Raw genomic sequence first — 18,248 nt, 5'->3', positions numbered from 1 at the left:
TCAACTGCAGAAAATGGTCTAGCATGATACACCCTAATCCCCTTCAGCAATCATGCTGCTCCTAGGCTCACATTTGCGGCCAAAATTAAGAATTGTCAGCATATGCCGTCTCTAGTTTCTAACCTCTCATTCATACCTTCTGATCTGGTTTCTGCACCTACCATTTCACCAAAACTATTTTTGTCAGTAATAACTCTCTTAGTCCAATGAACACCTAATTAAACCTCTCAGTAGCTATCGGTACAGCAGACCATTCTTCCATTCCTGAACCTGCCTCTTTCTTAGTTTCTTTGATGCGAAAAATGCTTTTGAGTTTTCTCCAATTTTATTTGTGAATCCATTTCACTCTTTATTTTCCAGTGTGGAATATATTTTAATAAACTCTTAGAAATAAAAAATAGAGAGAGAGGAAAGTGGTTATCACAAGGAAAAGAAATCAAAGGTAGAATCATTTCACTCTCTTTTATTGCCTCCTCTTCATCCTGCTAACATCTAAACATAAGAATTTGTCAGAGCTTGGTCCTAAGTTCTCTTTCATCTTTCTACCCCATTTTTCCAGGTGAGTTCATTGATTTTCTTGGTTTCAAATACAATCTATAGGCTAATGGTTCCTAAACCTAATGCTTTAGTCCAGAGTTCTTTTCTGAAATCTATACTTTTATATCAAGTACATCCTTGACTTATTTGCTTTGTTGTCTCAAAGAGGTCTGAAACCTTTCATGTTTAAAACTAACCTAGAAGGACTCAGGCTATGTGCTTTTTAGACTAGATATAAAGCAACAAAGTCAGAGGAGGATTAGCAAAAAATAGATATATAGATCAATGGACCATACATATTTGGCCAATTGACCTCTAAGAAAAATATCAAAACAATTCAGTGGTGAAAGAATAGTCTTTTCCACAAATGATGTTGAAACAACTGACCATCCATACACACACACACACACACATACACAATGAGCTTTAACTTATACTTCCCACCATATGCAAAAAAATTACTCAAAATTAATCAAAGACATAAAAGCAAACCCTAAAACTATAAAAATTCTAGAAGAAAATACAGCAGAAAATCTGTCACTTGGGTTAATCAAACATTTCTTAGCTAAAACACAGAAAGCACAAACCATAAGATGTAAATACTGAATTTACCAAAATTTTAAAAGTTCTGCTCTTTTAAAAACACCATTAGAAAATGAAAACCCAAAGAGTGAATTAAAATATTTGCAAAACACTTATTTATAAAGAGCTAGTATCCAAAATATATAAAGAACTCTGACACATTATGGTAGACGGTATGGAGATTCCTTAAAAAATTAGTAATAAAACTATCATATGACCCAGCAATCCCACTCCTAGGCATATACCCTGAAGAACCAAAATTGAAAAAGACACATGTATCCCATTGTTCACTGCAGCACTATTTACAAGAGCTAGAACATGGAAGCAACCTAGATGTCCATAGACAGATGAATGGATAAAGAAGTTGTGGTATATATACACAATGGAATATGACTCAGCCATAAAAAGGAATGCATTTGAGTCAGTTCTAATGAGGTGGATGAACCCAGAGCCTATTATACAGAGTGAAGTAAGTGAGAAAGAGAAAGATAACTTTTGTATTCTAACACATACATACAGAATCTAGGAAAATGTTTCTGAAGAATTTATTTACAGGGCAGTAACGGAGAAACAGACATAGAGAATAGACTTATGCACGTGGGGAGAGGGGAGGAGAGGGTGAGATGTACGGAGAGAGTAACATGGAAACTTACATTACCATATGTAAAATAGATAGCCAATGGGAATTTGCTGTATGGGTCAGGAAACTCAAACGGGCTCTGTATCAACCTGGAGGGGTATGATGGGGAGGAAGATGGAAGGGAGGTTCAAAAGGGAGGGGATATATGTATACCTACGGCTGATTTATGTTCAGGTTTGACAGAAAACAACAAAATTCTGTAAAGCAATTATCCTTCAATTTAAAAAACAAATTAATTAAAAAATAAACTAACAACAACACAAAGAACTTCCACAGATCAATAATAAGAACACAGCCCATTAAGAAAAAAACAGAACTGAGCAGATATTTCACCAAAGTGAATAGTTAGCTAGCAGATAAATATACAAAAACATATGCAATGTGTTTGGTCAGTATGTGTGTGTGTGTGTGTGTGTGTGTGTGTGTGTGTGTGTGCTGTGTCTGAGTTTTTGTGACTCCATGGACTGTAGCCTGCCAGGCTTCTCTGTCCATGGGATTTCCCAAGCAAGAACACTAGAGTGGGTTGCCATTTCCTCCTCCAGGGGATCTTCCTGACCCCAGGATCAAACACACGTCTCTTGTGTCTCCTGCTACTGTGCCACCTGGGAAGCCCCTTTGGTCATTAAGGGAATTCAAATTAAAATCATGAGGTGCTATTATATACTTACTAGAATGGCTAGAACAGTTTTAAAAAATCTGACACGATGAAGTTCTGACAAGGATGGAGAGTAAGAGGAACTCTTATACACTACTGGTAGGAATGTAAAATGATACGAGCGCCTTGGAAAACAGTTTAGTAGTTTCTTATAAACTTACCATAACAACCATCACCCCACTCCTGGTGTTTACCTAAGTGAAATGAAACATGTCCGTACAAGAATGTGGATGCAAATGTTTATAGCAGTTTTTGTTTTCCTAAATTACCAAAAACTGAAGCAATCCCAATGCCCCTCTTCTGAGGAGTGAATAAACTGTGTTACATCCATACACGGAATACTATTCAGCAATAAAAAGTTCTGATTTGCTGGTGCGTGCAGTCACATTAATGGATCTCAAGTGCATATGCTAAACTGGAAAAATCAGACTCAGTTATATACTGTATAATTTAATTAATATGATATTCTGAAAGGATGAGGTTAAAGGGACAGAAAACAGAGCAATAGTTGCCAGAAGTGGGGGTAGAGTGAGGCAATCAACTACCAAGGGCATCAGGGGATTTTCTGAGATAACTGTGGTGAATGGCTTCACGACTATCTATTTCTCAAAAACAGTGAATTTACAGCTTATAAATTATTACCTCCGTAAACTTGACTTTTAAAAAAATGATGTAACGGGACTTCCCTGGGGGCTTAGTGGTTAAGAATTTGCCGGCCAATGCAGGGGACACGCATGCCTCTGGGCAACTAAGCCACAAATCGCAACTACTGAGCCCGAGGGCTGCAGCTCGTGAAGCCTGTGGCCTGAGAGCCCACGCTCCGAACCAAGAGAAGCTAACGCGAGGCTCAGGCACCACAACCAGAGAAGAGCCTGCGTGCAGCCATGAAGACCCAGAGCTGCCAAACATAAATAAATAAATCCTATAAAATCTGTTTTTTTTTAAAAAAAGGATATAACAATCTTCCCATATGATACATTTCTTCCTCAAGTTTCCCCATCTTAAAAATAGCATCACTATCCACCCATTTTCTAAAGCCAGAAACCTGGCAATGATTCTTGAAGTTTCTTTTTCTGTTACCACCCCCTGACCAGCAACCTAAATCTAGTCCATGTCCAAATCCCATCCATTCTGCTTCTAAAACATATTGCAGATCCATTTTCTGATCTTTCTATGTCCCTCAGTGCAAATCATCATCCCCTCTCACCTACAGTATTGCAAGAGCTTACTTGCTAGTCTTCTTGCTTCCATTCTTGGCCTTCTCTAACCCAACTTTGGAATAAGTCCAGATGACTTTAAATGTCAGTTAATCTACGTCATTGCCTTGCTTTAACCTTTGCAGTGGCTCCATTTCTGAACCCATACACGGCCCCCAGCAGGCCATATTTAATCTAATATATCCCACGTCACGCTGCAGCTTTCCCTCTATCCTCATGCCTCTCCCGCCCCGCACATTCATGATACTCTGGCCATGCTGGCCTTCTTCAACTTGTGGAATATTCCAAGGTTTTTGCTCCCCTAACAACTCTGCACTTGCTATTTCCTACACCTAAGACTTTTCTTCTTTGTTCTTGTTTTTAAAGGTCAATTCCTTCTCATTATAAAGTTTCAGCTTACATATTGTATCTTTGGAGAAATCTTTATACATTTTATACCAGCTTATTCCTGACATTCTCTTTCATACCACCTTGTTTTGCCCTTTCCCAACTTATAATTATGTACTTATGAATTTATTTTCTCAATATTCACTTCCCATCCTAGAACATAAGCTCCAAGAGAGCAGAAACTGTTTTCTCTTTTTACTTACTTATTAGCACATCACCTGACATCACAGGAGCTAATAAATATTTGTTATTAGTAATAAGTGTGTAGATTAAGAAGACTCCTACAGTTAAAACAGTAGTAAGATTTCAATACGATCATCACTGAAGGACCTGGGCAAACACAACCATCCATCTCTCTATGTATTTTTAGGGCCCCCAAATTAGGCTTTATGCATAGAGATATGTACTGTTAATGACATTGCCTGATGTAAGTAAGGATCACCAATTTCCAAAACCATAACCACGCAAGTAGATGACAAGGTCAGCCACCCAGATAGGCTTACCTCTCCAAACCAGTTGCTTGGCACAGAGGATGGAGCTTGGAGTTGTGCAGAAGTGCAAAGCTGTGTGTCCACTTAAGGAGTAGCAGTTGAGCTTTGCTCCACGATCACAGAGGATCTTAACACAATCCAAGTTGGCCATTTCACAAGCCACGTGAAGAGGGGTTTTCCCGTTGGGTCTACAGTTGATCGTGGCGTTGTGGTCCAGGAGCACCAGAAGACATTCCACGTGACCAAACAGGACAGAGAGATGCAGGCCCGTGGCCCAGGAAGACTTTAATTTGTAACTAGGCAACCAATAACCTGGAAAAGAAAGGGAAAGAAAGCTTAGCCTCGGATTAGCCTAGGATATCTCCCTGCTTAGTGGGGGCTTTTACACATTTATAAAACTGGGGGAATGATTTGGAACTTATAACTAGCAGCTGTTGGGTCCGCTAATGTTTAGCTTAGTAGCCTCTTTGGGTTATTTAAACAGGACTGGGGCTCTCAAGTTCTCACTGTCTTTACTATTCCCTATTATCTTGTTCCTTTGTTTACTTTCCCTTCCCACCTGTCCAAAGTGTTTCTGTTTGAGACTTCATTTATGTGATTGCATTTTATCTTACATGAGATGTTTATTAAAGAATTTTTTTTAACTCCCAATCATTATCTTGAGCGATTTCAAAGCTGTTACAAGCTTGTAATTTACATTCCATCACAGTGCTTTTTCCCTCTAGTTGTTGCTGCTGTCAAGCTAAGGTGTGAATGTATTTGATGTCTTTAGAATATTTGTCACACCAAGATTTTATTTGCCTATCAGTTTATACAACACCTCTTTCTGAAGAAGAATTAAAGAATTTACAGCAGCTTACAAATTTTACACAATACAAGATTTTTAAAAAGTGATCTACAAAATAAGAGCAATGGGAAAAATAAGGTAGGAAAGTAAAAAGAGGTCCTGGGTCAGATAGGTGCCCAAAATAAATATGAACTGTGTTAACTGTGTTCCATATGCTAGAACCACACTGTAAAATTTTCCTCTGAACTTCCCAGCAGCCAAAATAAACAAGAAAACATGATGTGTTACACAATTAACTATGCCTGCAAGCACAAGCATATACACAAATTAGTTGGTCAGGAGAACCACAGTTGTTTCTAGAACTGAGATCTTAAATTTTTCCCATTAGTTATCGGAAATCTCCCACCCCACCCCACCCCACCCCAACTCCTCTCTCTCTCTCTCTCTCTCTCTCTCTCTCTCTCTCTCACTTCTTCTTTCTCTCTCTTTTTCCTTTTTCCCCCTTACCTCTGACTTCTAAACACTGAGCTAGTCCTTTATTCCAAGTGTCCAAAAATTGCCGTCTTGACAAGCTGTAACAAAAATAACTTTGTGTGTCTATGTTTTATTGAATTTATTTATTTAAATTGGAGGATAATACTTTACAATATTGTGATGGTGTTGGCCATAGATCAACACGCACTGGCCATAGGCACACAGAGTGTTCTCTCCGTCCTAAACACACCCTCGCCACCTCCCTCCCCACCCCATCCCTCCAGATTGCCACAGAGCGCTGGCTTCCCCCATCACAATCCCTCTGGCCATCTATTTCACATGGGGGAATGCACGTGTCTCAGTCCTCTTCTCTTAAATCATCCCACCCTCTCCTTTCCCCACTGAGTCCAAAAGTCTGTTCTTTATGTCTGTGTCTCCTTGGCTGCCCTGTACACAGGATCATTGGAACCAGCTTTCTAGATTTCATATATGTGAGTTAATGTACAGTATTTGTCTTTCTCCTTCTGACTTACTTCTTTCTGTGTAATAGGCTCTAGGCTCATCAGAGATAACTTTATAACATTTTTTTTTCAATGTCAATACCCAGAGCCATGGCATCATGCTCACTATGAGTGGGGAACGAAAAACAGGTACAGAAAGATGGAACATTTCATGGCAAGTTGAAGACGTAGACATAACCTGACAGCTCAGAAGAAACTCTAGGGCTGAAACAACAAAATACGTTTTAACTTCGGTAAATCAGAAGTTTGTTTTTAAGTGGTAAAAATATTCCACTATACAAGTACAAGGTAGGAAGATTATGATTTAATGGTAATTTATTTGAGGAAAAACCTAGGGATGTGAGTTGACAATAATCTCAAAATGAGCCAACAGTGAGATAAAGCTGCCCAAAAGCGGGTACAATCTTTAACTACATTAATAAAAGTGTAGCACCCAGAACAAAAGAAGTAAAAGTTGTATTCTTCACTGATAGATGAGGTCAGAATAAATCTAAAATATTGTGAGTACTTCTGGGCAACAAAAATGAACATTTGCAAGGCATTCAGAAGATGATGACCACATTAAAGGTGAGCCTGGTGATCAGGTATTAAAATTCTCTCATATAAGGGAAAGTGCTACCTATGTGCCACTCCTGGGTATTTATCCTGGAAGTACATTCATTCATGTGTGAAATGCCATATAAGGGCCACTGTATTACACAACTCTCAGCAACACTACTTGCATTGAACTCGGTATGGAGAGTATGAAGTTCCTGGCAGTTACGAATCTTAGCAACCTGACCCAGGACAACAAGCAGTGTACTACAGCATTGTTCTTAATGGTTAGTGATAGGAAACTGCCTCAGTCTTCATCAACAGGAGACTGTTTAAATAAAGCATGCACATCCACACAGTGGAACACTGTACAGCTATCATAAAGAAGGGGGCAGTCCTGTGTATACTGATACGGAAAAATCTCAAGATACATTATCAAGTGAGATAAGCAGGGAGCTGAAGAGTGTGCATAAATGCTAATATGTAAGAAAATATTTATAAACACCCAACACAAGGAACTGGTTGCACTGGTGGCCTCCAAGAACTGGGGCCTGGGGGACAATAGCATAGATTTACTTGTCCTTGAATGCTCCCTTTAAGCTTTTAAATTTAGCCCCTTGTGTGTATACTACTATTTATAAAAATAAAAAAAAATAAACTAGGTGCCCTGTCCAGGGGGGAAAATAATTTAAAGAGGTCATGCACAATGCTGATTAATCCTGAGGGAATGAATACTCTCAGCTTGAAGTTTTTTCTTTTCTACAGCCTTCCCTCCAACCTAGACACACATACACACACTCACACACACTCCCTCTCACACACATTTTAATCTCTTCATCTCATTCGAAATTCTAGGATCATTTCACTTTCTCTTTCTCCAACTCTTCCCTTATCCAAAGTTGTTCTTTAAAAAGAAATCCAAAGTTAATTTACATGAAGGTCTAATAGACTGAGGATTGTTTAAAGTATGACCTTCTTAGGATTACCTGAACTTATGTAGGAATCTGTATTCATACAAAAGAATTATGTTCTAAGACACTAATTCCAGATTTCAGACGCTGAAAAGGGAAGGTATTTGGTGATATGGAATTTCCCTGGCAGAGGCAATAGTGTCACAGACAGTCTGGGCTGGGAAGGATCAAGCCTGTGCCTATGTTTGTGTGTGTGTGTAAACAGACATGTACATATAGATATGCAGATATGTATATACAATATATTTGCAAGTATTCATATATACATTTCCATTTAATTGTGTATGCTGAATCCATGCTCCAAACATAGTTATTAAGCTATAATGGTATGCAACCTGCTTTTGATAAGGAATGAATCACTTAACACCAATATCTAGTCATCTTTTTTTATGATGTTTTTTGCTGATGACATGATTTAATTTTTCCCATTTTTTAAAAGTTATTTATTTTTAATTGGAGGATAATTGCTTTACAATATTGTGTTGGTTTCTGCCATACATCTACATGAATCAGCCATAGGTATACATATGTCCCCTCCCTCGTGAACATCCCTCCCACTTCCCACCCCCATCCCACCCCTCTGGGTTGTCATAGAGCGCTGGCTTTGGGTTCCGTGTGTCATACAGCGAATTCCCTTTGGAGATGGTGAAGGACAGGGAAGCCTGGCATGCTGCATGCAGTCCACAGGGTCACAAAGAGTCAGACACAACTGCACGACCGAACAAGTCTATTTTACATATGGTAATATATATATTTCAATGTTACTCTCTCAATTCGCCTAGTCATCTTAATATTCAAATTTCCTCTACAAGCAATTTGCGAAGGACAGCTTCTTCTAACTCTCTTGCAAAGAAGCTGGTTCCAGATCTGAAAACCAGAGTTTGTTTTGCCTACCGATTAGCAACAAAGATTAGGCAGCTCTATGCAGCAACTGATTGGAAACTCATGTCTGCTTCTGCAATGGGAAGAAAAATGATCTCAAAAAGGAAGCAGCAGAGAGCTGATTAAGAAAACACCATTTTGATGTAAAATCAAAGAAACACAGAATGCTAGCGCTGGAGGGAAGGTTATCCTGTCCAAGCCTTTCATTTTCCAGATGAGAAAACTGCCACTTTTTCAGCCTGCTAGAGCTGTAAGACGCCTGCTTCAGTCCAAGCTAATGGACTCAGGGTATCTGCAATGCAGGGTTTCCATCTGTCTTTGTCTTTGTGGAATCAGACTAGGTGTAGTGCCAACCTAGCCTCACAAATCATGAGGAAAGAAAGAAGATTCTGAATTCATCTGTAGTATGTCACACTTTGATATGGAAATACATTTGCTTGTTGATTTTTTTTCTTCCCCCTAAATTCCCAATAGCACCTAGAGAATCTATCCGGCCTGTTTATTACATGAATCAGTCGTCCTTGGCCTCTCAGTTACATCTGTGTCTCTCATCATCATACTCATTAACCAGTAAACTGGGCTCAGAGAGGGCCAGGTCTTAAAATTCAGCTGACTCCTTAAATTGAAATGCACCTACAACTCACCTCTCTTAGAAAGGAACCTGGGCGTTAAGAATGTTCCTGTAGGTGGGTGACAGCAAGATGCCTGAGCTGGTGCCCCAAGGGAGCTGAGTGGAGAGATTAGGAAGAAGACAGATTGTCAGATGCAGACCAGGGTCCCTTGCAGTGTATCTTAAAGCTGCACTGCAGAACTTTGGTGGGGGGGAGGGGGTAGTGGGGCAGAATTTCTGCATAATTCAAGCCCTTGCAAAGCAGGAAAGCCCACTACAGAGAAAGCAGCAGCCCACAGCAGCCTTACATTAAGCAGCCTTACATTAAGGGGAGCAGTACCTTCCTTACCTCTGGCCCTATGAAGGGCCACCCACATACAATCACCACCTTCAGTGAGGCTGCGGCCACGGGTCCCTGTAGCAACAAACAGGAGTATCCTTTCCCCCACACCCACCCTCACTGAGGACCAAACGTGAGGTGATGCCATCATCAGAAACCGCAGTGACGCAGCACTTATTAACACCCTTGTGTCAATGCTGGTGTGTCAAGAGATCACAATCTCTCCTCCAAAATGTAGCCCCCACTGGTCACAGCACGACGGAAACACAGCTAACTAACTGTGCAGTCTCTTTCACACTCTCTCTTCTTTCCACAGCAGAGCTGTCCTAGGGCTTCATCACTCAGAATGTGATTCACTCTCAGCACTTGTCTTTCAAAGGGCCCCCTCTGCTCCTCTCTGCAGAGGCCAGGCTGCCCTCTGACTGTATGCTCAGATTACACACAGGATGAGGTGTGTGTGGGGGGTGGAGGAGGGCGGGGAGGAAAACCCAGGAACAAAGCCCTTGATAGGGCCAGAGGTAAGGAAGGTACTGCCCCCCTTAATGTAAGCCACTTGGTTCTCACCCCAGGTCTGCAGTCTATGTGCAGTGATGCCCTCTGCTTTGTTCTGCCTGAGCAAGGAGCTTAACTGAGAAGAAAAAAGATGAAAATGCAGATTCTTTCTCCAAGGCAAAAATCCCAGAAAGAACTCTCAAATACAGGCCATGCCCACTTGGATTTACAGCATCTATAGTTACTTTTTTACCTTTCCCAGACCAAGACACATAATCTGCTTATATAATTTCCCCTTCATAACACTGTAGATAATCAGCATGTAGGGCGTCTTGACAAAGCTTCCCCTTTAGATGAGGATACATATCTTGCAGAGATTAAGTAGCAGGAAGTACCCATGTTTGTATAATTAATCTCCCCAAATCTCAAACCAGTCAATCCTAAAAGAAATCAACCCTGAATATTCATTGGAAGGACTAATGCTGAAGCTCCAATACTTGGGGCACCAGATGCGAAGAGCTGACTCACTAGAAAAGACCTTGGTGCTGGGAAAGATTGAGGGCAGGAGAAGGGGGAGAGAGAGGATGAGATGGTTGAATGGTATCACTGAGTCCATGGACATGAGTTTAAACAAACTTCAGGGGACGGTGAAGGACAGGGAAGCCTGGTGTGCTACAGTCCATGGGGTTGCAACAAGTCGGACATGACTTAGCAGCTGAACAGCAACAACAAATCTCTAAGTTGCCATCAATGATCTGAAAGCTACATGCTGTCCACCTCTAAACCGATGTCACTTTTAGGCAAAAGTTCTAAAGGAATGGAGTTAAGCTGCTACAAAAATATGCAGACCAATTCTTGCGTGTGTGTTTGTGTGTGTGTGTGTTTAATTTAAATCAGAAACCAAAGTCATTCAGTGGACAACCTGCTCGCTCAGGAAAGAGGGTAAGGAGTGAAATATTTGGGCCATCTTTTCAAAGAGGGGTTGGTTCTGCTCCAGTGTTTGGGAGGATGTACACATTTCTGGCAAACCTTCAGCTAAGCCCTAGATCTGCCACAGTTTTCAGCTATAATGTTATCTGAGTCCAAAGAACCCCACACATGAGAAGCCTCTGTTATTACAGCCAAAGGTTACACACACTGCTCATGGCTGGATTAGCAGACATTTGCTCTGCTCTGTCCACGTATTTACACAGTCCTGAAGGATTATAGACTGGAGCACAATTCTTGGCTATTTTTTAGTAGCTAATATTTTCAGGATAAATCTCAGAGTTCCCCCAGGAGAAGGGGGGGGAAGTAAGCTTGCAATGTAAAATTTAAAAGGAAAATGTTTGAACATCTAGGAAAGGAAAAGAATCCTAGGATGACAATAAGAAAGCAGGAGAGTGAATTTCTGGCAGACAGGAAAATTAGGTGATAAGAAGATTATTCATTAACAGAGTGAAAATAAGAGCTTTCAAGATATTTGGAAGGCTCTTGCGACTTAGTAGATAGATTACCTGCCAGAAAGTTTTTCAGTGAAATCAGTCATTGGCTATTTTAATTAAAAATATGACTATCAACCAAAGAACCTGCGGCTGTGGGCCATAAATGAAGTACTTAAAGTACATCATACTGATTAATAAAAGGATTCTGATTAGCCTTGCTGACTAGGGAATTTCATACCAAAGAGATAAGTATGATATTCCTCTTGTAACATTAATGAGCCAAGGCTCATACACCTGAGGGAGAATCAAAACATGCGGTGAGAAAAATCTCTGGAAACAGCTTTATGGATATTCACGTTTCCAGTATGGAGATCACCTACTGAGAAGAACTCTGAGTTTTCCTAGAGGCCTGTTTTCACTATGAATGTTGTGTGCTTCGCTCATAATAAAGTATATCATTGACATCTCCTAACTATTCAATTGTTTACTGTATTTGGGAGTTAAGAGTTGTTCGTTATTTAACTTTACTTCACATCATTCCCGTTTTAAAGTGGTCAGCTGGTAGATGTCATTTAGCTTACCTGTTTTCATTTTAAGACCCATATATCTGTCATTCTCCAGGAGATAATGGAAATGCCAACCAGAATGTTTGCTTTACAAAGTGTTAGACACATATTTTTAATTGATAAAACATAATTTTTTCTGAAGACTTGACTATGAAGTTTAAAATACTTGAAAAAATAGAACGAGATGTCTCCAAGAATCATTATTGGGCTTCCCTGGTGGCTCAGTGCTAAAGACTTTGCTTGCTAATGCAGAAGACATAGGTTCCAGCCCCGGTCTGGGAAGATCCCACATGCTGCAGAAGTAAGCCCATGCACCAGAGTTACTGAGTCTGTGCTCTAGAGGCCCTGAGCCACAACTACCGAGCCCACGTGCCACAAGTACTGAAGCCCACACGCCCTCAAGCCCATGCTCCACAACAAGAGAAGCCCCTGCAACGAGGAGCCCGCACACTGCAACCAGGGAGTAGCCCCTGCTTGCTGCAGCTAGACAAAAGCCTGCGCAGCAGTGCACACCAGCACAGCCATAAATAAATAAATACAGCCTTTTTTGAAAGAATCATTATTAGGGGCTGGGGTTAGGCAGCACCCGCCATCTGGACCTAGAAGCTAGCTTCTAAATCTGTTCTCACTCTCACAGGTGAGAGAAGCTGCTCCAAGACAGGGCAGCAGAAGTGAATTTCCAGACACTTTGTTCCACTTTCCTCACCAGGTCCATACTTCACACGCGCTTGCTGCTAAGTCGCTTCAATCGTGTCCGACTCTGTGCGATCCCATGGACTGCAGCCCACCAGGCTCCCCCGTCCCTGGGATTCTCCAGGCAAGAACACTGGAGTGGGTTGCCATTTCCTTCTCCAATGCATGAAAGTGAAAAGAGAAAGTGAAGCCACTCAGTCATGTCCGACCCTCAGCGACCACATGGGGTTTTCCAGGCAAGAGTACTGGAGTGGGGTGCCATTGCCTTCTCCGTTACACTCGCTTAGGAGGTGAATTTTTGATTACTGGTATACCATTTAGACTGTGGATCTGGAGTTGCAATGTTAAGATTCCAAGTTGATTTCTTCACCAACAGATTTGAGTTGCCTTTACAAAAAAATATAAACTGACTTTCATACTGGCTTAAACATACCATAATTCAGGTGAAAATGTGATCACTTTTAAAAATTGTATGTAAAGTGCTACAATATGTCCTAAAAGAAACAAAAATTATTTGGGATTAATTGTACCACTGTTGATCTTCCCCAGGACAATCAAACGTTGAGTATACACAAACCAAATTTAAAGGAAGCATATTATGTTCTAGATTTTATACACTGTCATGCCTATTAAGCCAAAAATAACTAAAAGCTGTGGAGAAGGAAATGGTAACCCACTCCAGGATTCTTGCCTGGAGAATCCCAAGGACAGGGGAGCCTGGCAGGCTACAGTCCATGGGGTCACAAAGAATCGGACACGACTGAGCGACTGAGCAACTAAAACCTAAAGACTGCCACACTTTAAAAGTAAGCTGGTAACATTCTATTTCTTCATCTGGATGCTGGCTGCAGACGTTTGTTCATTTTCTGGAAATTAACCAAGTGCACAGTTACGATTTGCGCACTTTTCCATTGTAGAACTTTTCAAAAGTGCTTTAAAAAATAAAAAACTAATTCATAACAATTCAACAGCATTCAACATCCAAGAAGTCTGCTGTGATTTAAGAAAGTCTCACAAAGTTTAATGCAGTCACATACCACTCAAGGCCACACAGAAAAGGGTCTCATTCATCAGAATTATTCAGAAAGGAACTAATTCTAACTAACTAAATAACAAACGACCAGTGCAGCCTGCTCAGCACTACACTAGTCCTTGGGAATTCCTCTGTGACTTAGAAATTGATATAGTCACTTAGGTCTACTTTGCTTGGCTAGCAACTAGGATTCTATGCTTCACTTCCCTTCGTGACTAAAAGCAAAGGTTTGATAATTAGGCTGGAAGCCAAGTGAAAATATCTGAAGAAACTTTGAAGAAAATGGGATTAAGATTGAAGAGACAGAGTCTTATAGCCATATTCATATTAAACAGAGAGTAAGTGTATTTCTTTCTACAGGTGCTTGTGGACATGTGCACATGTGCACAAACATTCACGATTTTCTGCATAAACTCTGAGGATATGACTGCAAATTCTATCATTTCTTGCATTCACCTGGCATGCATAGCAATGGAACAGCTCTGTTTTTTTCCCCCAAAACCAGAGAGCATAATTTGCTTTCTGTCTAATTGAAAGCCCCATCTTCGCAGGCCTATGAAAACACCCATTAGATTGAATGAAAATTTAGCTCTATGAAAACCATAGAGAGTCGGCTCATATTGACAGAAAGATTTTAAAGTGCCTTTTTTTCTCACTCAAGGATGATGACGCCATTGGAAGCAAGAGAAACGGCATCCTCTGTAAACTGCCACTAAAACTCCCTTTCTCATCACCTCAGAACCTTTGCAGGATCTACGCAATTTGGCATGCTCAGGAGAGAAGCAAAGGCAGTCTTCACAACCCAGGGTCACACAAATTACCTGCTGACTTGGATGTAAGTTATTTTACTCTAGGCTTAAATATAAGTTTTTAAAAACACCTTAGAATGTATTTGTATTCAGAAAGTCTTTCACTAAACAAATACATAAGATAAAAGTAATCTAATCATATAGTATACACTTTTTCTTCTTGACAGAGCTTCTATCAACCATTTTTGATAACACAGACCCCTTCGTTATTTTCCAGTCAAAATAGCAATGCCAATTTATAATAAAATCCTCAAGTAAAAATTATAAACACTAACTTGCTTCAACTATTCCATGCTTCCTTCAGAACTGACAGTGTTTTGATATAGAAATATATACCATTAGTACTCATTTCCTAAAATTGATCATGCTGATGATTTATATACAAATGGAAAGTATTTTAAACATAAAAAATGAATTGCTATCTCTCTCTCAATGCTGCACACAAGACCTTATCCTCTATTTTGTTTAAACAGAAGTGATGTTGAACATGGTGTTTGTTTGCAGTCTGCTCACCAGATGGCCTCGCTACTCAAATTCCCCCATTAACTAGCTGATTTGGGAAATCAGAGTCTGCTCACTTCCAATTTATTTCTGAGTTATTAAGCATGGGTTCCAGAAAATCCCTTGATAAAAGAAATTTGGTTCTAATTTTTCTTATCCTTAGTTCTTCATAAGGTAGGTACTCTGTAATAAGTAAATCTACAATTTTAAGCTATCACTATAGTCACAGAAAAAAGGTTAACTTTTTGGCTTTTCTGGTTTTACCTTTTCTACTTGAACTGAAAACTCATTAAAATGACGACAAGGACCATAAAGGTGCATCAATGTGTAGCCTTATCCATTTATTAACCCTCCAAATGGGGCAAAAATCCCTGTTCCTTCAAGTGCCCATAGAGATGATATATCTTTAAGGGCCCTGTTAACACAAAGTTAGTAGCCTGTTCCCAAGCCAGTCATAGTGACTGGATTAGATTTCAGCAATCTATTTAGCCATAATCTAAAGAAGCTTTATGCACTTACAGGAAGAAGGAAAGCTAGAAATAGAAGAAAACTGCATTACTAAATATTTTTATCCAAGATTTCAAATTCCAGGCACAGGGATATAGAAAGAAGAGAGAAGGAAAGTAAAGAAAACAATATATTCATATATATACATATATCAGCTCATGATTTGGTCTAGTTTAAAGAGAAAGAAATTATTACATTAGAAATATTTTTTAAACATATATTTAAAGAAACAATAAGAGCTACCAGTTTACCTTGGGTGGCTAATGGTGCACATTAAAACAAAAAATCCATTTTCTATTGATTTTACAATTACCCTTATAATTTTTTTTACCTTGTTTATAAGATGCCAAAACCATATTCTCATCTTCAACTTCAAAAACTGTGTCCACATCTATCTGTCTTTGGATTAAAATGGCCTTCAATTTCCCGAAGTCATTTGACTTTAGAGCCTCAAGGAAATTTCTCTTAACTAACTTGGCAGCTGCAGATTTCGTGATAGGGGCAGCCGTGCCGTCCATCCTTCCTGTCCCTCTGGAAGCTTTGTTGTGCTTTATCAGGCAGGCAGCGCCAACCAAACAGGCACATGCTAGAGAGCCCACAAAGTCTCAGCTAATTTTATCCCAAAGTTATGCTGATCCGTTCTATTTATATAGGGATCATTTCAAACTTCAAAATATCCTTCTTGGCTGCTGCTGCACTCTCTGGCCTTTTAAACTGGTTCTATACTAATTCATTGAATAACAAGTGTCAATATGAAGGAAAATCCTGGCAATATATTTCAGAGACTGAAATGTCATCATTGTTTCTTGTACAATCAGAGTAATAGTGTAAGATTTAAAAGCTCTTAATGCTTTTTCCCCCCCTTTGTAAAAACATCTGGTGCCCAACTGGAGATTCAATGATTAACCAATAGCTGCAAATGAAAATTTATTACAGTTGCTGATACATGCGCTTCTGAAAACCTATAATAATTTTGCAACATGAGCCTACAAAATCAAGCATGGTCATACACATTTGAAAGCAAACAGAAGGTTATCAAGTGCCACAGACTTTAAAAATTCCAACATCATGCAAGAAAGCCGGGTAGGGTAATGGCGGTGGGGTTCTGTTTTAGGTAGAAAGAGACAAAGCCGCTAAATGCAACAAGTGAGTAAACTTTATTTAATCTTGTATTTTTAAAAAATCAGTTAGAAAAGATTTTCTTGGTGTGGTTGTGGGACTATATGGACTAGATGTTACTTGATAATAGAGTTACTGCTAATTTTTTAAGGTGTGGTAGAAGTATTGTGGTTATGTAGAAGAATATTCTTATTCCTAAGGGGTAAACTGTCATGGTGTCTAAAGGTTCTTATCAAATAATTCAGAAGTATAAAATTAAATGCATATATATGTGTATATATACACACATACATACGTGCATAGATGCATGAGTGAGCAAGTGAATGAGTGTGTAAATAGAGACAGAAAAAGCAAAAGTGGCAAAAAATTAAGAGTTGGCAAATCCAATGAGGGACTTAAGATGACCATGATTTTTTTTTTACTATTATATAATAAAATTATATATTTCAGATACTGTTATATTATTTCAACTTTTCTATGAGTCTGAAAATTTTCTAAACATAAAGTAAGAGAGAAAAACACTCAATTTTAAAATGTATGCATCACCACAAATTAGAAAAATTATGATAGTCTTAATTGGAACACAAAGAAATCACATTTTATATATTGTCTGTGGGAGTCAGAACTGGTGTAAACTTTCTGTAGTATAATTAGTAACATAAATTTTAAAAAATTTAAAAAAGTAATAGTATTCACTTCTTAGAATTTATGTATAAGTATATAAATATGGATGCAAATCATAATATTTTTACTTATTTCACTGATGTACAACATAAATGTAAGAAAGTAGAAAGTGACAAGTCATAAGTGTGTTGAATTTTTCAAAGTGAACACACCCCTGTAACCAACCCTCAGGTTCAACCACAAAATAGTTCAGGTACACTTGAAACCCCCTTTATGTCACCTTCCACTCACCTGACCCCCTAGAACAAACATTATGTTGACTTCTAGTACTGTAGATCAGCTTTGCTTTTTTAACATTTAAAATTTCTATTTATATTCTTAATTTTAAATCTTCAGGAGATAATATTTCAAGCTTTACATAGCGTAAAGTATTTGTCCTGAGAAAGCAGATGGACAAATTAATAAAAATGTATATAATGATTGTATTGTTAATAATAGTAAAAAATACAGAAGCAATATAAGTGACCAACAGTAAAAACTCTGATAAACAAATTATGGCATATCCATATAATGGAATATTTTTAGGTCATTATGACTAGATAGATAGACATTTATTTAAAAATATCTATGAGATAACAATTTATAAAATAATAAATGTAATATAAATATCTTTAAAATATATATATATTTATATAGTGTATTAATATATATTTGTCCATACTTATATAATTTATATATATGTATATTAGGTATAAAAATGCATACATGGGAAGAAAAATCTGTATGCATGCATCATTTTCCAAATATCATTGGCTTTTATCTCCTAGTGCTAAAATTACACCCGTTTCTTCT

General features: G+C 38.8%; 1 protein-coding gene across 1 annotated transcript in view; it reads right to left on the bottom strand.

The window, feature by feature from the left end:
* Window positions 1-16,246, bottom strand: part of ASB4 (ankyrin repeat and SOCS box containing 4) — an 86,029-nt gene extending 69,783 nt beyond the window's left edge. Inside the window, exons 1-2 of the mRNA XM_069587465.1 lie at window positions 15,985-16,246; window positions 4,522-4,821 (exon numbers count right to left, since the gene is read on the bottom strand). Of these exons, the coding sequence (XP_069443566.1) occupies window positions 4,522-4,821; window positions 15,985-16,171 (487 nt within the window). The 5' untranslated portion in view covers window positions 16,172-16,246. The remainder of the gene's footprint in view (window positions 1-4,521; window positions 4,822-15,984) is intronic.
* Between the last annotated feature and the right edge of the window lie 2,002 nt (window positions 16,247-18,248).

Source organism: Ovis canadensis, chromosome 4 (assembly GCF_042477335.2).
Source record: "Ovis canadensis isolate MfBH-ARS-UI-01 breed Bighorn chromosome 4, ARS-UI_OviCan_v2, whole genome shotgun sequence".
NCBI classification, from domain to species: Eukaryota; Metazoa; Chordata; class Mammalia; order Artiodactyla; family Bovidae; genus Ovis; species Ovis canadensis.
This window is presented reverse-complemented; position numbering and strand designations above follow the sequence as displayed.